Source organism: Pyricularia pennisetigena (assembly GCF_004337985.1).
Source record: "Pyricularia pennisetigena strain Br36 chromosome 7 map unlocalized Pyricularia_pennisetigena_Br36_Scf_7, whole genome shotgun sequence".
In the NCBI taxonomy this organism is placed as follows: Eukaryota; Fungi; Ascomycota; class Sordariomycetes; order Magnaporthales; family Pyriculariaceae; genus Pyricularia; species Pyricularia pennisetigena.
Window position 1 is genome coordinate 808,863 of NW_021940919.1, and position 26,455 is coordinate 835,317.

At 42.8% G+C, this 26,455-nt stretch overlaps 7 protein-coding genes across 7 annotated transcripts in view; 3 read left to right on the forward strand and 4 right to left on the reverse strand.

Annotated features, from left to right (window-relative positions):
• PpBr36_09864 (uncharacterized protein) overlaps positions 1-1,283 on the forward strand; it is a gene marked incomplete at both ends in the record, with an annotated part of 3,581 nt that extends 2,298 nt beyond the window's left edge. Inside the window, 2 exons of the mRNA XM_029896983.1 lie at positions 11-549; positions 776-1,283. Of these exons, the coding sequence (XP_029745373.1) occupies positions 11-549; positions 776-1,283 (1,047 nt within the window). The remainder of the gene's footprint in view (positions 1-10; positions 550-775) is intronic.
• PpBr36_09865 (uncharacterized protein) lies at positions 618-1,253 on the reverse strand (the record flags this gene model as incomplete). The annotated part of the gene is made up of 1 exon (XM_029896984.1): positions 618-1,253. One exon carries the CDS (start codon positions 1,251-1,253, stop codon positions 618-620), a length of 636 nt encoding a protein of 211 aa, XP_029745372.1.
• Positions 1,284-14,936: 13,653 nt separating the features above from the next.
• Positions 14,937-16,448, reverse strand: PpBr36_09866 (uncharacterized protein; the record flags this gene model as incomplete). The annotated part of the gene is made up of 2 exons (XM_029896985.1): positions 14,937-16,126; positions 16,226-16,448. The coding sequence occupies 2 exons, from the start codon at positions 16,446-16,448 to the stop codon at positions 14,937-14,939; spliced, it is 1,413 nt and encodes a 470-aa protein (XP_029745371.1).
• A 1,605-nt stretch (positions 16,449-18,053) lies between these two features.
• PpBr36_09867 (uncharacterized protein) lies at positions 18,054-19,853 on the reverse strand (the record flags this gene model as incomplete). The annotated part of the gene is made up of 4 exons (XM_029896986.1): positions 18,054-18,356; positions 18,603-18,743; positions 18,914-19,706; positions 19,822-19,853. 4 exons carry the CDS (start codon positions 19,851-19,853, stop codon positions 18,054-18,056), a joined length of 1,269 nt encoding a protein of 422 aa, XP_029745370.1.
• Positions 18,075-20,203, forward strand: PpBr36_09868 (uncharacterized protein; the record flags this gene model as incomplete). The annotated part of the gene is made up of 5 exons (XM_029896987.1): positions 18,075-18,424; positions 18,542-18,751; positions 18,871-19,713; positions 19,809-19,862; positions 19,975-20,203. 5 exons carry the CDS (start codon positions 18,075-18,077, stop codon positions 20,201-20,203), a joined length of 1,686 nt encoding a protein of 561 aa, XP_029745369.1.
• A 3,479-nt stretch (positions 20,204-23,682) lies between these two features.
• Positions 23,683-23,994, forward strand: PpBr36_09869 (uncharacterized protein; the record flags this gene model as incomplete). The annotated part of the gene is made up of 1 exon (XM_029896988.1): positions 23,683-23,994. The coding sequence occupies one exon, from the start codon at positions 23,683-23,685 to the stop codon at positions 23,992-23,994; it is 312 nt and encodes a 103-aa protein (XP_029745368.1).
• A 759-nt stretch (positions 23,995-24,753) lies between these two features.
• On the reverse strand, positions 24,754-26,385 carry PpBr36_09870 (uncharacterized protein; the record flags this gene model as incomplete). The annotated part of the gene is made up of 2 exons (XM_029896989.1): positions 24,754-25,477; positions 25,565-26,385. The coding sequence occupies 2 exons, from the start codon at positions 26,383-26,385 to the stop codon at positions 24,754-24,756; spliced, it is 1,545 nt and encodes a 514-aa protein (XP_029745149.1).
• Between the last annotated feature and the right edge of the window lie 70 nt (positions 26,386-26,455).

A 26,455-nucleotide genomic window follows, 5' to 3' on the forward strand; every position in this document is an offset into this window, starting at 1 on the left:
GTGGGTGGAGCTGCGGGACGTGCGGGTGGCGGCGGCGAACCTGGTGGGGTGCGAGGGCGGCGGGTTCCCGATCGCGATGCGCAACTTCAACAAGGAGCGCTTCATCTTGGCGGTGGACTGCAACCGGCAGGCGCGGGTGTGCCTGGCCGAGGCGCTGCGGCACGCGCACGACCGCGAGACGTTCGGGGCGCCGCTGGCGTCGCGGCAGCTGATCCGCGCCAAGCTGACGTCGGTGGCGTGCGACGTCGAGGCGCACTGGGCGCGGCTCGAGCAGCTCGCGCACCACGTCCGGGTCCGCGGCTGGCAGGCCCGCGACCTGGCCGGCCCCGTGGCGCTTACCAAGGTCCAGGGCGGCCTCGTCGTCGAGCGCGCCGTCAGGGAGTCGCAGCAGGTCCACGGCGGCGCGGGCTACGAGCGCGGCAGGACCATGACGGAGCAGATCCAGCGCGACCTCAGGCTCAAGGTCATTGGCGGCGGGAGCGAGGAGATCCTGACCGATTTGGCTTGGCGGGAGGAGCACAAGCTGGCCAAGGAGCGGGGGGCTAAACTGTAGGATCAAAAGGATAAAAAGGCAAATAGTCTTGTTCTGTTTTATTCTGTTTCATTTTATTTTATGTCTACAATTTCCACGTCGTCTTGAGCGCTATGTACAAAACCTCCCCCTTGGCCAGTACCTCGCCACTCCCGTCCTCAATCGTGGCCCTGATCCAGTGCTTTCTTCCCTCCACCCGCTCGATCTCGGATCTGACCAGCACCGTCCCCGGCACCGGGACAGGCTTCAGGTACTCGGTCTTGAGATAGGCCGTCCGGAAGTCCTTGTTCAGCGGCTCCTTGGGATCCCGCTGCGAGGCGATGTGCATGCCCGTGACCTCGTCGACGAGCAGGGACGCGGCGCCGCCGTGCAGCGAACCCGGGAACCCCATCATGCCGTCCTCGAGCGCTATCAGCGAGACGAAGTGGCGGATGCGGAACCCGAGACGCGCGCACGGCCGCGGGTAGACGTGGACCCAGGCCGCGATGGTGGCGGCGGTGTTGAGCGTGTCGCCGACGAGCTGGTTCTCTTTGGTCGGCAGCACGGTCCTGTTGGCGTGGACTTGGACGACGAGCGGCGCCTTTGGATGATCGTCGTCGCCGTCGTCGTCGTCGTCGTCGACGTCTGCGGTCCGTTTAAGGTGCTTCGCGCACCAAGGGATTCGCATCAAGTGGAGAACCTCGGCATGGTCGTTAGTACCGTCATTACCCGTCCGGTCCATCGTGTTTTAAGGTTCCTGCAGCAGGGGTTTGTGTGTTGTTCTAGAACAAGTGGGAATTTTGCGGCTGTGCCTGTGGGGGAGAACGCCTGGGAGTGCTGGGTTGCCGGAAGAGCTGGGAGACTCTGGGTACGAAAAATAAGGTAGGGGTAGTCTCAGTGCTTAGACTAGACCCCTGCGGGGTCCGAGCCCTCGATATACCTTTCAGCCACATGGCTTTTCGGCCAATTACATTGTCCAAAATGATCGTGCTCGTTCTAGTCTGAGGACAACTTGTCGCATTTCACCGTTTATGGCGGGTATTTATACTATATTCGCACTGTGTATACACTGTATATGCAATAATAACAGTACAACCACTGTATGCGGTGAAATATTCGAATAAAATAATAAATAAAAATCGTAAAAGTATGGGGTCACCTGGGTTGGGATATTTAGACTTTTGTCATTTTTTGTCCGCAGAAACCGTGGTTATGGCATTTTCGATTATATTAATATTTAAGTACCAAACATGTTTTCTAATTTTTAATATACTTTACTTTATGCAACTCATTATCATTAATAGGACTATTACGTATTTATGTAATGTATAATTATAAAATAGATGTTGCGATTAATTTAACGGTGTAAAATACATATAATCATCTGTTAACAATATGGGTTGCTAACAGGGGTTTAGGCATTAGCCTAGGTGCGGCGTGGTGCTAATTAATGCTGTAAAGGTCTGTAATTACAGAGTTTAAATACATCAAATGCGCTATGTTTCGTTTACTAATTTTAAGATTAATAGCTTAATTAATTGGTTGGGCAGATTTTGCTTTATCTCCCTTATATACCCTCCGACATTAAAATGGGGGTCAGCACCCATAAAAACGTTCCGGTGCCGCTCACGATTTTCCGGAAAATTATTTTTTATGGGGTTTTCAAAAAAAAACACCTTCATTGCTAGTCTCAGGGCTCATCCCTGAAGCCCAGAGTTCCACTCAGTGAGCCGTGGCTCAATTCGTGGCTTTGCATGTACCTGTGGGTCCATCCAAAGAACGCTCTGGTTTAGTCTCAGTGCTCAGACTAAACCCCCCTGCTCCGCAGTGGGGACCGAGCGCTCCATGTACCTTTTAGCCACATGGCTTTTCGACCAATTACATTGGCCGAAAAAATCGCGTTCGTTTTAGTTTGAGGATATTTTGTCGCATTTCGCCGTTTATAACGGTATTATTAATAATATACCTAATGTTGCGATATCGCTGATAATTATTTTATTAATATAAAGATAATATGTTGTATTTTGCCGTTTATAACGGGTATATACAAAACATTCGTATTATAATAGCAAAAGAAAATAGTGGAAATATAATATGCAATTAAATATTCGAATAAAAAAATAAATAAAAATTATAAAAATATATAGTGATTTGCGTTAAATTTATTGGAGTTTGTTGATTATTTAAATACCGGCTGGGTCTTTGTAGCCACTGTATTTGGAAAAATATTTAAATATTAAGTAAGATTTGTAATTTTTAATTATATTTAATTTTTGTTTTAAATAATTGTATATAATATTCATTTTAAATAAAATACCAGTATTTATAGCCTAGTAGACCTAATACTGCAAAATGCATGCAATTATCGATTCAAATAAAAGTTTTATTTATATTTTCATATTAATTAACAATTTGTTAAAAAATTAAATAATTTACGCAAATATTGGTAAAATTAAAAAAAAAACTTTAATTTATATATTCTTTTATCGATTTACAAATAAATCTTATTTAACTTTTTGTTAATTATATGCGTTATTTAGCATGTAATGGGTCCACTTTTATTTTTATATAAGCCATAATAGATGGTGCCGAAATGGGGCTATTGGGGCTGTCAGATTGTCTATTATATTTTGTGTGTTGCAGGAGTTGCGATTTAAAATCAGCAAATGGGGTTTCACCCTGTACCGGGTTTAATACCCACCCTGTATTTACGAGTTAATTACCCTGTACCTGGTTGAAATTTCCACCAAATCAACAAATTAATGCGAACCCAAAAATGGTTTGTATGGAAATAAGGGTGTTTTTTCAATATCGTATATAAAATAATTTTTCGGAAAATCGTGTGCGGTACCGGAACGTTTTCTGGCGTACGGACCCCCATTTCGATGTCGGAAAATATGTAAAGGAAATAAAATAAAATCTCCCCCACCAATAAATCAAATTTATTAATCCCAAATTTAGTAAACAATTTAATGCATTTAAACCTTGTAGTTAAAGGTTTTTACAACGCAATTAATACCACGCCGCACCTAAGTTAATACTTAAATCCCTGTTAACAACCCATATTGTTAATAAATTATAGACCCGGAAAGGTTTTAGCTTGTGCATCAAAATGCATTTTACATCGCTGGAAAGCCTGAAATTTAGGTTTTATATTAATTATTATCGCATCCTTACAGCACGTATATTGACGAAACTATTGCTGTTTTTGTGCGAAATTGTTGGTTTTAGGCGCTAATTTAGCACCTACCCCCCTTTATTTACAATGGGGATCGCTAAAAATTAACGTTCGATTTAGGCCTTTTTAGGTACTGCAACGATCGCTTGCATTGCAAATCTAAAATTTTTGGTGTGGTTTTTGTGGATCGTGCACACTACTGTAATTAGTTCAAATTTTTAATAGGGTTTACGCTAGCGAATTAGGGCCAAAAACCCCTGTATTCGTTAGTTAATAACCCATTAAATCCTAATGCGTTTAATAGGGTTTATAATAACCTACAAACCCGTTAACGGAATTACGTTAGTGGTTAATATACCCTGCGATTTACCCTGCACGATACCCTGCACGATACCCTGCACGATACCCTGCACGATACCCTGCACGATACCCTGCAATCTACCCTGTACCCATTTAACGAATTGAATTCGTTACGTGCATTTGGATTGGTATAAATACCAGGGCACCCATTAATTGGGGATTTTAGGGATTCTAACCCTGCATTTTAATGGATTTTAACGATTGAAAATAGTAATAAACCCTGTAATTGGCAATTACAGGCCTATAACCGTTAAAAGGCAAACGGTATAGCAAATCCTAAATTAAATAAGGTATTTACCTTTAGGCAATTAGGTTAATTAATTATAATTATAAATTAACGAATTGCAATTATAATTTAGGTTACCCTATAATAGAAAACAGCCCTATATCGGGTTTTCCAGGCCCAATTCCAACGAATAGGGGGCCTGAACCCAGCCCAAACGAAGTTTTAACCGCTAAATTACAGGCCTAAAATTTGCAATTAAAAACGTCAATTACGCAAACAAATTAATTCTAAAGGATAATTTAACAATTAATTACCCTATTAACTTTAAAAAACGGAGATTCCGCTAATTTTAATAGTAATTCGGAAAATAAACCCGTTACTGCACCCTTTAATCCACCCGGTAACCTAATTTTAGGTGACGTAATAGGTAAAAAACTATCGAAACGGGGATTTATTTTCCCCGAAAATTGTAAAGTAATAAAAATTAGTAATTACGATTTGTGGAAATAGGCGTTAAAAGTACAATTTAGGGCTATAAAAGCAGCGGAGTTTATTTCTAACTTTGAAATTGGCTATATTTTACTGGAACACGAGCAATTAATCCTATTATTATTTATAAAAAACAGTTTAATTAAGGAATTTTTAAAATCCATTATATGGTATTCCAACCCCGTAACGGTTTATAAAACCTTGGAAAATAATTATTCCGTTGCACCCGAAATTAGTCGAAATTCACTATATCGGGAATTCCACGCCTTAAATTTTTCGAAATTTAAAGGAATAATACATGAATTTAACAACCGTTTTAACTTACTAATAGCTAAATTAACGAATACCAACGTGCAAATTAACCCCGTAAACGTACGCAATTAATATTTACGGGTTTTGGAAGGGATATTCCCTATTTGGACCGAACGCCAACGCAATACCCAACGGGCTTTGCAAACAATAGGCCAAAATTCGGAAAAGTTAAATTTACAATACTTTATGGCGGACCTTATATCCAAAAATTCGATTTCAGGTTTTATTACGGTAAAGGCTGCTAATTATAGGTTTAAAAGCAAAAAACGGGTAAAAAAACGCTAAAAAAGCGTCAAAAAAGAAAATAATGGGCAGGAAAACACCTTTAAATTACGAAAAAAAAGTAAAAACTTTAATTTGGATTCTGTTTTTGCAAAAAATACTAAATCCTCCTCCAACGAATTAACCGTTAGAACGTCCATAATTTCCATAAATTTCGAACTATTTACGGGTTCGATTCCAGGTGACGTTAACGAAGGCGCAGCGTATAACACCCTGGAATAGGAGGTTAATTCCGCTATTGGCGGAATTATAAAATTACGTTCGAATTCGGATTCGGAAACCGATACCGGTAAAACGCTAAAACTACAGGTTTTAACAACTAATTTTAAAATTAAAACGAAACCTGGACGCGGCGTAAAAGGGACCCCTAAACCATGGAAACTAAATTCCCCTATCCTATACAATATAAATAGTACGCACCATATTTTTGCAAATAAGCAATTTTTTACCGATTATACCCCCGGTTTTACAATCGAAATCGGTACAAAAGGTGGCCCTATTAAACCTGTAAACACCGATACTGTAAAAATACAGGTCCTTTACGGCCAAAAAGCTAATAAATTTAAAAAGGTTACGTTAAATAACGTTTTATATATCCCTTCGTTTGCAATAAATATCGTTAATGGCCTAATACATTATAATACAGGGGGCGTATTATTAAAGAACACCCTGTACGGTAAAGATTGCAAAACGTAGGGACGTTTAAATACCGTTAAATATTCGTTTTATTTAAAGGTTAAAAGATATAATATCTTTATTCGAAATAACGTTATTTCGAATTACGCCTGTATAATAAGTTAATATAGCACCGCTTTTAACAAAACTTTACAGGGGGTTATAAAGGGTTACGCAACCCCGTTAAAACTAAAATTAAATAATTTAAACCCCGAAAATTACGAGGATTATAAAATTTACACCAATTCGGAACCGGAAGAAAATACGGTAACGGAAAAGCTAAATCCCGAACAAAATACGGAAATAACCGTAAATTCACCTGTAACGCAAAAACTTAGCGGTAAAAACCCTGAAAATCCACGTAAAATTGGGCCCCGTAGGTCCGGCACACCGTTAGGTGACCCTTTTAGGCAATCTAATATAAAAAGGACTATTTCCGAAAAAAGGGGGTTTCCCACACAAGAAATCCGTTGTTAAAACCTTTTTTATTATCGGATTTAAAGCAGGCCCTTGTAAATTATTTCCTTTTAGGCCTAGAACGGACTATGGACGGTTAGTTAACCCCTAAAGGAAGCGGAATTACAGGTAATTATAACGAAATCCAGGTTTAAAAAACCCTATTATAGTACAGGCGTTTGGGATATATAGGGCTATTATTGGTAAAGAAAACCGTTAAAATCACAAAAATTTACCTAATTTCAACAAAATTAGGGCAATTACCTATATTGCTTATATTAAAGCCATTTTTATTAGGCGTACAAATAAGGTCGCATTCCCTACACCCCCTAATATTTTCGATTTTATAAAAAGTGATATAATAACCTTTATACCTAATTTTTACAGAAAAAAACCCGTATTTTTATTATTAGTGGACCGAAAATTACGTTTTCGGTGGTTTATTCCACTAAAAAATAAAACCGGACCTACGGTTTTAATGGTTATTAAAAGCTTTTTTAGCGTTTTAAAAACTACGTACGGGCGCTACCTTTTAAATTTTTATTTCGATGGAGGGTACGAAATTAATATAAACTTTTAAAATTGGTTTATAAATAAAAATATTAATTTTAGCATTTCGAATCCCTATAACCACGGCCAAAACGAATTAACGGAACGGTTCGTTAGGGTTATTTTAAATAGGTTTCGGCTTACCATTATAGCGGCGGGTTTACCATTATATTTATAATAATATTTACTGCCTGCCGTGGTTAATTTAATTAACCGTACAACGGTAATTAATAGGGATTTAACATTTTACGAGGAATTTTATTCCGAATTCCAACCTGGATTACCGCATAAACCCAATTTAGGGCATTTTCAGGTTATTGGTATTATATACCAGGTTATTATACCGTTGGAAAAACGCCAAAAATCTAATAAATTGGTTCCCCGCACCGAAACGGTGAGACTTTTACCCCATTTATTAAATTCTACAACGTTGGTTTACGCACCCGCTAAACGGGCCGTATACAAAACCTTTACCGTAAAAATTATAAAGGGTATAACCGCTAAAAATTTGGTTATTCCGGGGGAAGCGCTACAGATTTTAAAGGGGGAAAATACAGATTTAAAGGGGGATTTTAATTTCAAACCTAAAAACGAAATTGATAGCGTTCCAGCGGATAATATTCCCTAAAAAACCCGGAAAATATAGGGCATTTACTATTTGTCACAGGGTATTTACCACCTGTTATAGGGTATTTGCCACCTGTTACAGGGCAATTACCACCCGTTACAAGGCATTTAAACCCTGAAAATACAGTGCCCGCCAAGCCTGTATAACCTATTATTCGCCCCCCAGAGCCTATAACGGTAGCGGTACCTAATCCAGTACCTAAAACAACGGAAGTTCCGGTGTTTTTAGCACTTAAAATACAGAATATGGAATTAAATTCGCAGTTCGAAAACCCAGATTTAATTGTTAATTATATGCGTTATTTAGCATGTAATGAGTCCACTTTTATTTGTATGTAAGCCACAATAGATAGTGCCGAAGTAGGGGTGTTAGGGCTGTCGGATTTTCTGTTATATTTTGTGTGTGTGTTGCAGGAGTTGCGATTCAAAGTCAGCGAGTGGGGTTTTACCCTGTACCGGGTTTTATACCCACCCTGCACTTACGAGTCAGCTACCCTGTACTTGGTTGAAATTTTCACCAAATTAGCAAATTAGTGCGAACCCAGAAATGGTTTGTATGGAAATGAGGGTGTTTTTTGAACAACGCATACAAAATAATTTTTCGGAAAATCGTGTGCGGCACCGGAACGTTTTTTGGCGTGCGGACCCCCATTTCGATGTCGGAGAGTATGTAAGGGAGACAAAGCAAAATCTCCCCCCCTAATGAATCAAATCTATTAATCCAAAAATTAGTGAACAATATAGTGCATTTAAACCCTGTAATTACAGGCTTTTATAACACAACTAGCACCACGCCGCTCTTAGGCTAGTGCCTAACCCCCTGTTAGCAACCCATATTGTTAACATTAATGGATATAAATTACGTGCATTATTTTTGTTTTTAAGCCCAAAACAAAATAAAGAAAAAGCCCACTAAAGACGGTGAACCAAATAGTTACTAACAGGCCTTAAGTAGCCCTGAAAATGTTAAATGGTTAGCGGTCTTAGCGCTTAAATTCGACCAAATCGTCACTGCAAAAACCTTCCGTTTTATCCCAAAAGTTAACATGCCTACAGGCCGTAAATTCGTTTTTACCCGGCCGGTATTTAAATTAAAAAGGATAAAAATAATAAATTTATAAAATATAAAATTAGGTTTATTATTAGGGGTTTTTTACAGGTCGAAGGCCTAAGTTATATCGAAGCTTTTGCTAACATTAATATACCACCTGCCTGGCGTATATTATTAATTATAGCTAATACATAAAACTGGGAAATAAAACAAATCGACTTTATCGGTGCGTTTTTAAATAATAACCTTACCGACGTAAGTATATATTTGCAAATTCCAAACGGTTTTAACGAATGGGCAAAAAATTGTAACCTTACCACCGCTAAGATTTTAGTGGAAATGGGTTATAACCCGAAAAAATCGCAGGTTATACGGTTGGAAAAAGCGCTATATAGTTTGAAACAGGGTCCAAAAAATGGTAAAACAAACTCAAAACCCTACTTTTTAAAAAAGGTTTTAAACCATTAATCTCTTATCCCGCTATCTTTTATAACGTTAAATCCAAATATTTTATCGTTACCTTTGTAAGCGATTACTTGCTAATAGGTCATAAATTGCAATATATTTAGGATTCAAAAACCCGTTTTAATAAAGTATACGCGTTGGAAAACAGCGGCCTTGCAACCTATTTTTTAGGCGTTCAGATTATAAAAAATAGGTTTAAACACCTATTTTAGCTCCATTAAAATTAATATATAAAAGAAATATTAGCAACGTTCGGATTATTTAATTGCAAACCTATATTTATTCCTTTACAACCGGGTGTATTAAAATATAGCGGGGGTAAACCCGTAAATGCGTTGGAAATTAAATTATTACAGCGTATTATCGGCACCTTTATATATTCAATACTATTAACGCGCCCGAATATCGGTTTTGCGGTTTAATGGGCTTTACGTTTTTTAACAAAAACCATTACAATCCATTTAACGGCAGTTAAAAACTTATTACGTTATTTAGCGGGTATTAAATCCTTATTTATTTATTACGGAAATAAAATATTTAAAACCGAATTACCACCCAATTTATTAAAAAGGGGTTTTAAAGCCCTAAAATTACTGGTTTTTAATAATAGCGATTTTACCGGGGTTAGGGAAAATTCAAAATCCATTTACGGATATTTATATACCCTATTTGGGGCCCTTATAACGTGGAAATGCAAAAAGGTTAATATTATAGCTTTAAACACTCCAAAAACCGAAACCAATACCTTAACGGAAGCCCTGCGTAAAGCACAATAGTTTAAAAACCTATTTAAAAAAATTGGATTACCTATAAAAGGCCCTATTGCAGTATTTGGAAATAATACAGGCTTTATAATTAACGTATATAACCCTACGCACTATTAACGTATTAAATATACGTTATTAAAATTTCATTACATACGGGAGTTAATTATAAAAGGATTAATAACCTCAAAATACCTGGAATCCAAACAGATACCCGCTAATAGCCTAACAGAACCCCTAACGTTTCCAATTTATCAAACTTTTTTAAAATTTATGGGGTTTAAACCCCTAAAACCTTAATTTTTACCTATTGAATTTTAGGGTATTTAATTACTTCGTTAGCTAATTACCCATTATATTTCCTTTGTTTGCAAATATTAGACTTTTGTTGGCCCAATACCGGCCGCATTACCCGAATTTACCCTGTATAGGTTAATTAATAAATAATTTATACCGACCTTATACCAAAAGTTGAATCAAAATTGAAAAAGTTCGTGTTTTGCGCGATTTACGCATTCAAAATACCCTATATAATATACCTCGCTTGGACTATTACCAACGAATAGCCAAATTGGTTACCTGGTTTAATAATTAATTCCGTGGGTTAATATTATGCAAATCGGGGGTTCGAATCCGGGGGTTTTTTCCAATTCGGGGGTTCGTTTATTTCGGGGGTTATAGGTCGGTATAAAGGATTTAATTATCCAGGGGGTTTATATTAGGAGTTCGAATCGGGTTGGGACATAAAGGGAACCTTTTTTTAAGGTTTTATTTTTATATACTTTTCTTTTCCGATTTTATATAAGTAGTATCAAAAAAAGGGGGTATTAGTTATATACGTTATCTAGCATATAATAGGTCCATTTTTATTTGTATATAAACCATAATAGATAGTCCCGAAATGGGGCTATTAGGGCTATTAAATTTTCTATTATATTTTGTATGTTGCAGGAATTGCGATTTAAAATTAGCGAATGGGGTTTCACCCTATATTAGGTTTAATACCCACCCTTAGTCTCAGTGCTCAGACTAGACCCCCCTGCTTCGCAGTGGGGACCGATCGCTCCATGTACCTTTCAGCCACATGGCTTTTCGACCAATTACATTGGCCGAAAAGATCGCGCTCGTTCTAGTCTGAGGACATCTTGTCGCATTTCGCCGTTCATGGCGGTACCACCAACGATAATTTGTCGCATTTCGCCGTTTATAACGGTATTTTTAATAATATATTTAATATTACGATATCGCTTATGATTATTTTATTAATATAAGGATAATTTGTGGTATTTTGCCGTTTGTAGCGGGTAAATGCGATATATTCGCATTATAATGGCAAAAGAAAATAGTGTACCCATGGTATGCAATTAAATATTCGTATAAAAAAATAAATAAAAATTATAAAAATATATAGTAATTTGCGTTAAGTTTATTGGAGTTTGCTGAGTATTTGAACGCCGGCCGCGTTTTTATAGCTACTGTATTTGGAAAAATATTAAAATATTAAATAAAATCTGTAATTTTTTATTATATTTAATTCTTGTTTTAAATAATGGTATGCAACAATTATTTTAATTTAGTTTACAGCCTTTATACCTTAGTAGACCTAATACTGCAAAGTGCATGCAATTATCGATTGAAACAAAAGTTTTATTAATATTTTTATATAAATTAACAATTTGTTAAAAAATTAAATAATTTACGCAAATATTGGTAAAATAAAAATATTCTTTATTAATACACTCCTTTATAAGTTTGGTAATAAATTTTAAATAAGTTTTTTATCTATAAATTTTCTTCAATTAAATAAAGCAAAAAATATAAAAATAACACAAATCTAGCATTTTTTATTATAAAAAAATAAAAGGGGCCGGTATTGTAAATCGGATTTCACGTTGACGTTTATTTATATACATACTCCATTTTTACAAACTTTGGTTTTATTAATGTTAAAATTGGTAAAAATATAAAAACATTTCGATTGCAAAATATATATAAAATTGGATACACTTTACCTATTAGCATATTTAACCGCTAAAATAATTGGATAAGCGTACAAAAGTGTAATGTTATATTAGATATATATATGCCACCCCCCACGTGCAAAAACCACCAGATTTGGCTGCAAAACAAAAATAATATAAAATTAATCAAATAAAGTAAAAAGATTTATAAAATACACATTTAGCATTTTTTTTATTAAACAATTTTCGAAACCGATATTATAGGCAGGATTGGATTTGGACGTTTGTTTATATACGTAATCGAATTTTTGAAGTTTTGGTTTTATTATCGTTAAAACTGGTAAAAATATAAACGAGTTTCGATTGTAAATTATATACAAAAAAGTATATACTTTGTCTATCCGCTTATTTAACTGCTTATATAATCTGATATAAGCACCAAAATTTCTTATAACGATATATATATATATATATATACGACCCTCCACGTGCAAAATATATAAAATTTGGTCAAAAATTAAAAATAATATTAAAAAAAATCGAAAATCGAAAAAAAAATCGAAAAAACAGTACCGCCATGAACGGATTAAGGGCGGGCTATATCCAATTTTTAATTGGCGTACCGGGTACAAAAAATTTTGAATTAATGAAAAAGGCCTACCAATTCCTATTTTCAACGATGTTTTCTTTTTTTGATATTTTGCGTGGTTGTGGAATAATAAGGGAATGTCGGTCGCAAAAAGGCCAAAAATACCGCCATAAACGGCGAAAATCGACAAATTGTCCTCAGACCTGAACCAAAGCGTTCTTTGGATGGACCCACAGGTACATTGCAAAGCCGCAATTGAGCCACGAAGTGGAGCGAAGTGGATCAATTGTGGAGCTCTGGGCTTTAGGGATGAGCCCTGAGACTAACCCACCCTGTATTTACGAGTTAACTACCTTGTACCGGGTTGAGATTTTCACCAAATTAGCAAATTAATGGGAACCCAGAAATGGTTTGTATGGAAATAAGGGTGTTTTTCTAATATCGCATACGAAATAATTTTTTTTGGAAAATCGTATGCGGTACCGGAACGGTCTTTTGGCGTGCGGACCCCCACTTCGATGTCGGAAAGTATATAAGGGAGATAAAGCAAAATTTCCCCCACCAATAAATTAAATCTTTTGATCCCAAATTTAGTGAACAATTTAGTGCATTTAAGCCCTGTAATTGAAGGCTTTTACAACGCAATTAGCACCACGCCGCACCTAGGCTAATGCCTAAACCCCTGTTAGCAACCCATATTGTTAACACTTTTTTTTACAAATTTTATTTAACTAAACCAAGCCAAAAATACAAAAATAACACAAATTTAGCATAGCATTTTTTTACATAAAAAAATAAAAAAGGCCGGTATTATAAATCGACTCTTACGCTAGCGCTTGTTTATATACGTCGTCCACTTCTTCAAATTTTGGCTTTATTAATGTCAAAATTGGTAAAAGTATAAAAGCATTTCGATTGTAAATTATACATAAAATTAATTATAGTTTACCTATCCGCATATTTCACGGCTTATATAATTGGATATACGTACGAAATTATAATATTATATTAAATTTATATATCTCACCCCCCACGTGCAGAAACCACAGATTCTGCCTGCAAAAAAAATATAAAATTAATAAAATAAAGCAAAAAGGTTTATAAAATACACATTTAGCATTTTTTTTATTAAACAGCTTTCAAAGCCGATGTTATAAGTTAGACTGGATTTGGACGCTTATTTATATACGGAATTGAATTTCTGAAGTTTTGGTTTCATTATCATTAAATTGGTAAAAGTATAAACGAATTTCGATTGTAAATTATATATAAAAAAGTATATATTTTACCTATCCGCTAATTTAACTACTTATATATTATAATATATACACTAAAATATAGTATAGTACTATATAAATATATGCGACCCTCCACGTGCAAAAATTACAAAATTTGGTCAAAAATTAAAAATAATATTAAAAAAAATCGAAAATCGAAAAAAAATCAAAAAAACAGTACCGCCATAAACGGATTAAGGGCAGGTGGTATCGAATTCGGCTATTATAACAGATAAAAAAATAAATCGACTCGCTGCTAATAGCGGTATTAAACGCTATTTTTAACGATATTTTATTTTTTCAATATTGTGCGTAGTTGTGGAATAATAAAGGAGTTTCGGTTAAAAAAAGGCCCAAAATACCGCCATAAACGGCGAAAATCGACAAATTGTCCTCAGACCTGAACCAAAGCGTTCTTTGGATAGACCCACAGGTACATTGCAAAACCGCAATTAAGCCACGAAATGGAGCGAAGCGAACGGAGTAGATCAATTGTGGAGCTTTGGGCTTCAGGAATGAGCCCTGAGACTAATTAAAACCCGATTTGGGCGATGAACTACAGTGTTTAATTAATAACGAATTTTATTGTTATTTCGATCAGTATTTAAATTAAAAGATTTACGGTTGAAGGTACGTAAGTAAGATTTGAAGTATATTGCAAAGGTAAATATGGAATCATAATGAAATATACTAATTTCAACCCAGTAATTTATTTTTGAATTTTAATTTTGCTATTTTATGTGATTATACGCTGGAAAAACATTTAAAAATTTCGAAAATGGATTATTATAACTCACAGTATAGGTTTAGTAAATTAAAATAGGACAATAATAATTTAATGCAATATGGGGTAAATTTGGGTCAATTAAGTGCAATTTAGTTTAAACTTAGGCTAGTTTAGTGCGGTTGAAAGTAGATTTAGGGCAGTTTAGTGCAATTTAATGCAGTTTAAGGTAGATTTATGCCAATTTAGTGCGGCTCAGGGCAGATTTAGCGGCGCATCCAAAAAAAGGAAATTTTGCGCGTCGAGATTCGGCGCAGATATTGTCCTGATTTGTATTATTCTGCTAAATTTTTCTCTTGCCGCATTTTGATATCTTCAGTGCTAGTCTATAAAAATCCGAAATGCCATGGACGTTAAAAAGATTATCAAAGCTCGACCTTTCAACTCGTAGCCCGGATGTCAATAACATCCACAATCTTCCCTGATCTCTCCGACATGACTATCTCACTGCTATCGACAAACTCCACCTCGAGGGGGCAAATCAGGTTAGCTTCGACGTGGCCCTTGAACATGGGTCTGGCTTCGTCCAACGCAACGGATATGTTTCGTTTCAGCACCGCCCCCTCCTCGTCGCTGCCGGGCCGGTACGCCACCAGGACCGTCAGCTGGTCTTTGGCGTCGCGCCGACCGACCTTGAGCTGCAGCGCGGCCACGGGCCTCCCTGGCCCCATTACCGCGCCGACCAGATCTCTGAGGTGCACAAAGTCGACCGACACGGGCCCAATCCTGACCGCCGTCCGATCTCGCCCCAGCACCCTGAACAGGCCCTGGTTGTGATCGACCCAGGCCCCACGGTCGCCGGACGGGTATCTGATGGCTGGCATGAGCCGCCGGCCCGTGTTGGTCACCACTATGCTGCCCTCTTCTCCGGGCGTCGTCGTCGCGCGCCCGTCCTCGGTGATGATTTGAACAATCACCCCCCACTCGCTGTTGACCTTGTGCACCCGTTGATCCGTGGCGTCCTGGAGCATGACGGCCGTTCTCTTGTTGTCTTGTCCAGCAACCGACGGGGCTTCCTTTGCAGCAGGCTCCGGAGGCGGCGTGTCGGGCAGCGGTGGCGGCGCCAGCCCGACGATTCCCGAGTCCATGGACCCGTAGACGACGGACCGGATCCTGGCGACGGGGAAAGCCGCGGCCAGGACGCCAATCTGGTCCGGGTAGAGGGCCTCTCCCGAGAAGAGGAGCAGCCTGACGTGTTTGGCGGCGATCTCGGCGGCCTCCCTGCGCACCGGTCGTCCCGACCCGTCGGTCTCCAGGAGGTAGTCGGCAATCTTGCACATGGTGGTCACGGTGCCCAGCAGCACGGTGGTCTGCAGCCCGGTGATGTGCTCGACCATGGTCGGGATGCCGACGTGGCCGGCGATGGGGACCTGGATGGCGCCGCCGGACAGGAAGTGCACCGAGTAGATGTGCAGCAGGAAGCTACCGTAGAGGTCGCCGGCGTAGAACAGGTTGGCGATCCTGTCTCCGTAAACCACGCCACACCTGGTCAGGCAGGTGGCGAGCATGTAGCCGAGGTCTTCCAGCTCTTGTTTTGTATAGAAGGCGACTTTTGGGCTGCCGGTAGTGCCTGTGTTTTTTTTTTGGTGCGCGTTACAAAAAAAAAGAGTTAGTTAGTAGTTCGTCAACGTGAATGCTTGCGCTCCGTGGTGACTGCATGTTTTCCTACCTCCGGTCTTGAAGATGATTCCGTCCCCCTGGTGCGCGGTTAGCACACGACTGTCGCGGTAGGTGTTTGCTTCCCAGTAAGCCTTGTGCTCAGTGAGAGGCAAAGCTTGGAGAAGCTCGTCATCGTTGTTGGCCTCCTGAGGCAAAACAACGTCCCGCCACTGCTCGGCATAGAAAGGCGAGTTTTGACGGACATATTCAATAACCTCCCGGAGTTTAGACATTGTAGACTGGACTAGACAAGACTGGACTAGATAAGACTAGAATAGAACTGAACTGAATTGACTGAGCTGGTCTGGTTTGTTTTTCGAATTGACAACGGCCAATCCTACCAGTTGAGGATTGATAGTCCTGTAAATAAGATTCATCTCCAGCTGCCCATCTGCCTGTGACGTTCTTTCTGACACTTGACTATCATGTCAGGATGACAGAACGAGCCACACCCTGACTAGTGATGTTTGTAAGTTGACCCTTGAGGCCTCTGCTATAGCGTAGATTGAGACATTAGTCAAACAATCGATCGTCGTATAGGCGGGCCACTTACAGTAAAATAACCGGCAAATGTCGCAATTCAACTACTCGAGCCACTGACTAGAATCTCCAATAGACTGGTATAGATTGATATCCCACCCTGGGCCGTTTCAACCCCTGACAAGCAGACAATCTGCATCATAGCCCCCTAACGGTCTTTCTCTACTTACACAGCTCGAGCCGAGATGGGAAGGTAGACGACAGTCTAGACTCTCAAGCGTTGCAGCAGCGGTTTTAAACTTCGATTTTCCTTGTTTACTCTACCAAGAAAATTCACAGTGGTTGTGGAGATTTGCAAAGTCAGGCACAGTTACCTCAACAAGCAATGTGAATCCCGCTCGGATGCTCCATACCTCAACACGTTGCATGAGATATCCCAAAAATAATATCATACTAGATCAGCGACCATGCATGCTCGCCTTGCACTAGGGTCGTCATACCCATCGCTGTTACCCCGTTCCATGTGGGATTATTGAATTTATCGGCGATCGCCGACGACAGATGTTGGAAAAAGTGAATGAGTGGCCTTAGTCAGCTGTTTAGAGTTTACACTAGACCTAGGGCTAGTCTTGTTTGCACTACTAGCCACGAACCATGGGCAACCCAAGTCTCCTTACTGGACTCAACGGAGGCCATTTTCATTGCACTGCTGCATGACAAATGTGCCGAGGAAACGAGAGGGATCATGTCGCAAATCCCATAGTCACAAAAATACTGCCCATATTTCTTATCATGTCTTATACGGGTAGTGGGATATCTGGTGGGGGCGCTTTGTATTGTTAATAGTTAACAACGATCTAGCGTAGTATCTTTGGCCACGCAATAGGCCCATAGCGGAGGACAGCCCATGAGCGGGCGTTATTTGCGGCACGTTGCGAGAATAGATTATCCCAGTTCGATACTTGAGTTATCTGATGTGATACCATAGCAACAAGGCCTCGGTTTGGGGCAGTGTTGCAAGTTTTATGCTTGTCCATCAAGATACAACTTATCATAGTCAGGAATTACACTATCAATCAAGAAAATACGAGGAGACTACTGTTGTTGACCTCGTACCATGACTTATTTAGGGGTATCCTATCTGATATAAACACCCACGCTCCTCACTTGTATCATGTCCCTTTTCTTTTTCTACTTTGACATATCATAGATATAACAGCCTTTACTCAGACATATAACTCGTTTTCCATCATCACTCTTGGCCTCAAAACCCCAGAAAACCCCAGCACAACTTTGACATTTCCTTTTCTTCACACCATTGCCCAACCGCAGCACCAGCGTCTTATTACCAGCCAGATTCACTTGGCCAGAACCTCAACATGGCTCTCTTGCCCGTAGTCCTCGGCTTGGCCGTAATGGCCGTCACCATCCTTCAGATGCGCAGCATCTTGAAGGCCTACCGTTCCCCACTTAGTCACATTCCGGGCCCGTGGTACGCTCCCCTGACGACCATGCACCTCCGTTGGGGCTTTAGCACGGGCGAGATCTGGAAGCTCGTCGAGAGAAGCCACAGGAAGTACGGCTCCATCGTCCGCCTGGGGCCTCGACAGGTCTGGGTCGCCGACAAGGACGCGCTCAAGGAGATTCTGGTCAAGGTCGACCTGCCCAAGGTGGCTATGTATTCTGAGATTTCGAGGGACAAGCACAGCCCTGGTCTTTTTGGAGAGATGTGAGTTTAAAATTACCTTGGATCAGGTTTCTTTTTTTTTTGTTTTGATTCCAAGACAGTGCTAACAGCTTCATTCCTATTTTTTTTTTTTTTTCTCTCTTCTTCTTTCGGTAACAGTCGCCATGAGCCGCACAAGCGTCTCAAGAGATTCCTGTCGCCTGCCTTTACCGTGGCATACATTGACAACCTCGAAAAGTACTTCCAAAAGACGATGCGTCAGCTGCTCAACAAGTACGAGAACCAGATTGCCGCCGATGCCGACTCGGCCAAGTTCAACGGCATCGAGGTCGATTTGATGGACGACCTCCACAACGTGGCGCTGGACATGTAAGTCTCAACTTTTTCGTCCGATGCATTGACAGCAAAAAAAAAAAAGAAAAGAAAAGAAAAAAAGAATCGACGAGACTTTATCGTCTTTTTTTGACTAATCTCGACCGGGTCTCTAGCATGGGAGAATGTTCTTTCGGCAGGGGTTTCGGTCAGACGAACCCCAAGACCACGGTGGTCGAGGAGGGCGTGGACGAAAAAGTGTGGAAGTCGATCCCGCGCTCCATCTTCGACGGGCTCTCGAAGCGCTACCAGATGGTCTACGTCAAAAAGTTCCTGCGCATGTTCGGCCTCGACATCAACTTTGACTGGCCGGCCGAGATGATCACGGCCATCGATGCCGTGGTGCAGCGCCGGCGCACCAACGCGCTCACGGCCGGCGAAAAGGCCACCGAGGAGGCGTACCGCGACGAGCCCGCCGCCGGCGACAGACGCGGCGACCACCACCAGCCCAGCCGCCGGCGCGACCTGCTGCAGCACCTGATCGAGGAGGGCAGGAAGCCCGACAGCGGCACGGCCATGAGCACGCGCGACATCGTGGACCAGATGGCCGAGATCTTGCTGGCCGGCTCCGAAACCACGTCGGGCACCCTCGCCTGCCTGTTCCTGGAGCTGGCGCGCAACCCGGACGTGCGCGCCAAGCTGCTGGCGTCGCTGCCCGCCCGCACCATCGCCGACGAGGTCGTCGCCAGCAAGGCCATCCGCAACGACGACGCCCAGTACTGGTACCTCGAGGCCTGCATCAAGGAGAACTTGCGCCTGCACCCCATCGCCTCCGAGATGGGCCGCCGCACCGGCAAGGACTGGGTCACCATCATGGGCTACCACTTGCCGCCCCACACCGTCGTCTCGGCCAGCTACAGGGACCTGCACCGCAACGAAAAGTACTGGCCCGAGCCGCTCCGCTTTTGGCCCGAGAGGTGGCTTCCCGAGGGGCAGAGGGACGGTGCCCCGGCTGCAGAGTAAGTTTTTTTTTTTTTTTTTTTTTTTTTTTTTTTTTTTTTTTTTGCTTGAACATATAAAAATACTAACATGATTATTTCTTTCTCCTCTACAGCATGAATGCATACTACCCATTCTCAGCCGGCAAACACTCGTGCATCGGTATCAAGTAAGTTGTGTAACTTGTGTTTAGAGATGACTCACCCTTTTATTTTATTTTATTTTATTTTTTTTTTCCTTTGCAAACTGACACTACCCACCTCTCGCGCGTCGCAACACAGTTTCGCATGGGCCGAGATGCGCATGGTCGCCGCCAACATATTCTCGCGATTCGACATGGAGGAGGTCCCCGGCCAGGTCATCGACTTCAGACAATACATCACCATGCAGTTCCACACCGGCAACTGGCGCGTCGTGCTCCGCCCGCGCTCCAAACCTGGAGCCCGCGCCGATTCCAAGCCTGCTGCCGAGGGCAAGGGCGAAAAGCAGGAGCGTTTGATCGAAGCTTGAAGGCGAGGGGAGAGATGCCGGGGGAGAGATGGCCCCTGTGGGGAGCGAGCGGTTTATTTTGATTTTTCTTTTTTGATTTCTGTTTGCATTGCATTGGCTTGATCATACGCTGGCGCAAGTTTCGGTGTATCAACTATCACTAACTACTATTTGTCACGCGGCCTGCTGCTCTTGTTCCCAGAACTGCTACATTGGCATCATTAATTCTGATAAGGCATTTGCTTGATATTTTTTGGTCAGAACTACAAACACCAACTAGATTGGTTACCAATCCTCGCTTTATTCAAAACTTTATCTCGTCTACTCTTGTTGCTGCTTCGTCCCAAGGTTATGCTGTATGCAGGCAGGTGGCCTCCAAACAAACAAAGATCACCTGAAAGATGGCTAGTCATTTGTATGAACCCGATTCCTAAAATGTTCTACCTTCAAACTTGGGTTTGCACAACAAGATGGGATGAGCCTTTTTTTGGCTTTTGTAGTTAAACTTCACATCCCCATCAGATAGAGGCTTGCGGATCTGCCCGCCTTTGATGGGTTGCGAAGATCGGGAAGATTGCCTCAATTGTCTTGAATCAGGCCCGGAATACCCCATGCTCACTTGGTCCAACTGATTGACCATGTTCCAACGGTTTCATTGCTCAATCACCAAACTTTGTGAGTTGTGGGTGGGGGTTTCTTTTTTGTTCTTTTGTTCTTTTCAACCGTCGGCTCTATAGCAGCGCCATTTCTCGACCTTGACCAGAATCAGAATCTACTGGGGGCTTTTTTCGAAACGGCGGACTCCCTCATCAGCGTCATGTATCTTTTCAGAGGGTCAGGCAGCACGTGATAGGGGGCGCAGACAGGCTCGCGTCCATCCGGGGCTGAATGGGAGGAGTGGGCCAGTTTTTGACCGTGTATTATTTCGACTCTTGAAGCTGTGTATCTGCACTATACCAGCCATGCAACATAGTCGGTGTCAGAATCACACGACCAATCACAGCAAGTCGTCTACGCATCCAGATGCAAAGAAAAATATCCGGGGCCGAGTCAGGGTACTAATGACAATTCCCGGCCTGTATGCCCGCTGTATGCCCGGCAACAAGGGAACCATCAAAGCCGGGGACCTGATCCAAGACGCGCGAGGAGCGCAGGATCGTCGCTGTAAAACGGGCTTTTATGCTGCCTCGTTGTGCTGGTTATACTTAAAAAAATAAAAAAAATAAAAAAATAAAAAGATGAGCTTTTTAGATACCCTGTTGGTAGTATAAACAGCTCTTTGTCCCATGAGCTTCTAGGGGGGCCACCAAGATCTTTATCTCTGCCTCTCCGAGCCTGGTCGTTGTGAAACTCGAGGGAAGAACCGATGCCTTTGCAGTCGGGATTTTCCAGACAAAGTGATGATGAAACTCCTACCAGCCGACTCAGCTTCAAAACGACATCATTTCATGCTCATTGTCGTATGATATCTCGAATCCCCAAAACAGCGGACACTGACGTTTTCACATGTAGGTTGTCAGGTACTTGGGTGCGTAGGCGCATTCGCAGACCAGGGTCTGATTTTCCATGGGCAGGTAGCCGCGTTGCCTACCATGAGTATCAGATCCGCTACGCTATCCCGGAGTATGATTGTGATTTTTCGATTTATTCTATTATTTTTAGCTGTTGCAAGAATCTCTCCACAACGCACATTCTTGGGCAAGGGTCTTTGGAAAAAGAAAAGAATTGATATGATGAAATGAAGTATTCACCTTCTGGTTCACCAAATGTGCTCGCTGCTTTTCGGCATAAACACCCTTTAGCGGCAAGGGTGGTGCGATAAGTTGGGTGCAAACACTTCCTATTGGCTTTTGTTTTGCAGTCTAAGTCTAAGATGAGGAAAAGGAATGTGGAGTGACACCCGGAATGCGAGAGCAATACTACATAGATTCAGCACTAATGAGGTTTGAATAACCAACGAGACTATTTTTCACTCCCAAGATCCTGCTTGGTTTGTTATTTGCTACGTGAAATATTGGCTTGTTGCATAATTAATTATATATTCCACGGACCGCGTCAGGGGTCGAACCCTGGACGTAAGTACTTTTGCGAACGGTGCTGCAATACATTTGTTTGTAAGCGAGCCCCTCCTTATTTATACGTACCGGAATTTTTTAGATGGCGGGCATTTTTATTGAACTGCTGGCCCTCCGTCAGGTTTTTGACAGTACAAAATCCGCCCCGCGATTCTAGCCCTCGCGTGTAGCCACGAATAGATGCAAAGCCGAGGCTGAACGGAATAGACAGTGGTAACCCCCAAGACATGAAAGATGTGCGCCCTTAATTTTGCCAGGGTGTGGCTATGCGATTCATCAATGACACGACGATTTCTTTTCCTGGATACGCGTGGCTGAAACATGATGTTACCAAAGTCCCCGCGGAAAACAGCAAATCATTGGTCGTGGGCATCAAGAAGCATTGGCGATCGGCACATGGATGATTATATAGGGAAGACGTCCTGGAACACCGCCAATGGGACGCTTTACCCGCCTGTCCAAATTTGAACTGTCCAAATCTGAACTGTCCCAATTTCGTCGGCGGCAATTGCACGTAGCTTTGCTGAAGGAGCATTGATAGTCGGACTACGAGGTAAGGGTATCCCGGAAGAACACAGAAAACCCCAGGAACGAGTGAAACGTTTGACACATGTCTGGGCACCATCGATCCTCACTAAAATATACATGTGCTTCTAGAATGTCGACTAAAAGGGACGGATTCATTTGGCTCAATCACAGGCTTTTGGTGCACTCGTGGCCAGGAGATAAAGCTGAGCTGAATGACAATTGCAACTATACAGTCAAGTCTATTATCCCTATATTGCATCTCAAATTTTAGTGCAATCAAAGAAAGGTTCACTTGCTTATTTTCGTTTGCCGATTCCGTCGCGAACCCTTCTAGAATACCTCACCAGCCGAACGGAAAGAAAGGATGAACCTGGGCTGGAGAATATCTCGTATGCCAACGTATCCTGGACAACACTAAATAACAGCCGACTTTAATGCCACTTTGTGTATCTTTTTTCATGCCGATTCTATTTCTGGAAAAAAAAGGAACGAGGTTATTTGATACTGTAGTGCTGTCGATCATTTCGCATTCAACCAAAGGAACATTTTTGCTCCATGTTATTTTCGCTATAAAAGCCATGATTGCCTCTCACTAATGTTGGTTACTTACTCTCCTTTTTTTTTCCACCATCCAGCCAATCACTCTCTTTTGGTTTATGATTTTCTTTCTTTAAAGTTATCCACGACACTCGCTTTTGCTTTGCTATTTGTTGCGCTTGCCACTTGTTTAATTTCAAACTCGGTAAGTAAGCTATCGTCTTGCGATTGAGAGGATACTCTCTCTCTCTCTCTCTCTTCGCGATTTGCAGGATCAGGGAAAAAAAAAAAAAAAAAAAAAAAACATACACACACACATACACACAATCCATGGCTGACAGCAAATCCAAGCCTTTCACAATGCAGATCTCAACCATCGCCACCCTGTTCCTCTTCTCTGCGGGCCTCGCTTCCGCCCAGGAGGTAAAGTGCAATCATTCGATCAAGAAAATTGGCGGGGGGACGCTGGTTGCGACGGCGACTGCGGGTTGGAAGGCAAGATTCTACTTTAAGAAACAACTCGTGGGCGTGTGCGAAAGCAGATCTAGCCAACACTGCAGGTTGCAGAATTGCAAACTGGAACCTGGCTGGGAACCAATGGCAATCAACCCTGTTGGAGCGAGTGGTAGCGTTGGCTCATTGGGCTACGACCCTTCAGGCTCTTCCTACTAGCAAAGCGTCTTTCGTTTTATTTTTTTATTTTTTCTTTCTTTTTATCTTTGGCTGGACTTTCTTTTTGGATATCTCGCGTTCGTTCGCTAACATATACGCATCATTTAATTCAAACCTTGCTTCAATCTGTCATGGAGCTTCGTCACGTGAAAATAGCCGCGGAGCAGCTGAGAAAGATGATACGAGAGGTGCACACTGCACAGGCATGTCCAGCACAAGCAGCTCGACTGGGCAGTGTATCGAATGATTCGAATCCATTCCTTCCATGTCCTTGGCCGCTTCCGGTACTTTGAATCCTGGCCTTTCGTGCACACAGTTTCTCGCCACGGCTTGGTCTTTGGGAGGCGAAAGCTCAGCCAGAGCGGTTGTGCAAAAAGACGGTTGCTGTCAGTCAACAATAGTGCTTGCTGAGTGCTATTGAAATTTCTTTTTTTTTTTTTTTCTTTTTCTTTTTCCAAGTTTGCAATATCAGGCTGATGTAGAGGCTCTGTAATATTCATGTTGAATTCTTGGCCCCGCCTTACTTTTGGGCCTTGGCTTGTCAAAGATGGATGCGCCTTCGTGGAGGTGACTACTTGAGCAGCAAGGCATTGAGTTGCGGCCCATGAGGTGGGTCTGCATGTATACGACGGGCATAGCGGCCTTTCAAGGTAAGCAAGATGGTGGCGGAACAATCGCAAAGGGCGTGTTTTGTTTGCTAATGGGTCATTGGATTCTTTGCAAGAAACACTCGGAACCTCCAAAGAGCCAGAATACACCCTATCGTAAAATCCCCCCAGCATCTGGGTTCTGCTGCCTCAACGGACCCCAATACTGCGTCGCCTGACGCTCCAGGTCGGGCTGCTGCTGGCCCCTTGGGTCGTAACCACCGCCTCTGTTCCCCGCCCTTACCGGCCTGTCCACCCTCGCCACCGGCCTGATGCCCGAGTCCTCAAACTGTACGCTGACCTCCTCGGCCACCTCGATCTTGCCCATCGGCGGGGCCCTCCCGGCCTCGAGCCTGTAGAACCACTCCTCGTCCGGGCTCTCCCTCTTCCGGGACACGTGCAGCCGCTGCGCCCAGCTCCTCGTGCTCGACGAACTGTCCCTCCTGAAATGATGGTGACGGCTCGGGTGGTTGTAGTCCTGCTGATGCGGCTGATGCGGCGGCTGCTGCTGCTGATACTGCGGCTGGTAATTGTTGAGCCGACCGCGTGGCGGCGGCGGCACCTTGCCGGACCAGGACGTGACGGTCGTGCTGTTGCGGCCGAGGTTCGTTCCGCCGGCGTACAGCATGTCGGTGTTGTTGACGAAGCGCGCAGGTGCGGGGTGGCGCTGCGGGCTGTTGTGGTGGACCAGGGCGCGCAGGACCGGGATGGAGGCGGCGACGATGGTCATTGCCGCCTCGGCGGTGCCGAGAATCGAGAGCCAGAGGCCGTGGATGAGGTCGGACTTGTTGATGGCTGGGAGCTGTTCGATCTTGGCGAAAGAGATTGCGCCGGCGCTGTGAGAAAATTGTTAGGCCCTTGTCCGGGGGAAAAAAAAAAAAGGTCCCAAAAGGACGAGGAGGAAGAAAAAAAAAAGCACGTACAATATCCCCATGCTCATGGCGACCATCACACCCAGCTTCTCCCTCTTGTTGATGGTCAACTTCCAAATGATGCGCCACGGCAGCAGGGCCAGGATGATGTCCATGGCGCCCGAGTAGCCGGCCGTGAAGATGTTGTAGTCGATGATGAACTCCTTGGGCCAGCAGGTCCCCTGCAGCATGGGCCTCCACAGCTTCTCGCTCGGGGTGCACTGGACATAGGTGGAGAGCGCGGCGAAGCTCAGGAAGGCGTTGATGGTGATGATGATGAACCAGACGAAGCGACGCGTCCAGCCCTCCGAGATGCGCAGGACCGTGATGGCGAACGACGTCTTGCTGAGCATGGCCGCCAAGATGGAGAAGAAGCCGCTCGAGTTGGACATGAGCAGAAACGTTTGCAGGTCCTTGGGGTGGAAGTCCCAAATGTGCTGCCCATATCCGATGCTGACGTTGAAGGAAATCAGCGCAGTTTGGGCCACGAGAGATATCCAGCTGACGATGAGGACGTGGTCGTCCCACCACAAGCCCTTGTGTCTGAGGAACTTGCAGTACACCCTCAATGCCAGGAACACCGCGGACAGGGCCGTCAACATCCAAATGGCGTAGTTGACCTGAGGACCAAAGTCTTCGTGGGGGAACGAGCTAAAATCCCAGGGCCATCCCTTCCATTCTCCCGCCGGCGGAGGTCGTCGGCCGCCGGCGTTCTCGGATGGTGGTGACGACTGAGGGTCTTTTCGATTGGCGCCGGGAAATATCGACCCAAAAAAGAAGAAGTTTGCCACCACGAGCGGGTCACTGTCGTCGGGGACCTTGTTCGACGACATTTTCGAGGGTGATAGCAAGTGGGACGGACGCCCAGGAAGGAAGACAAAACGTTTAAAGAAAAAAAAAAAA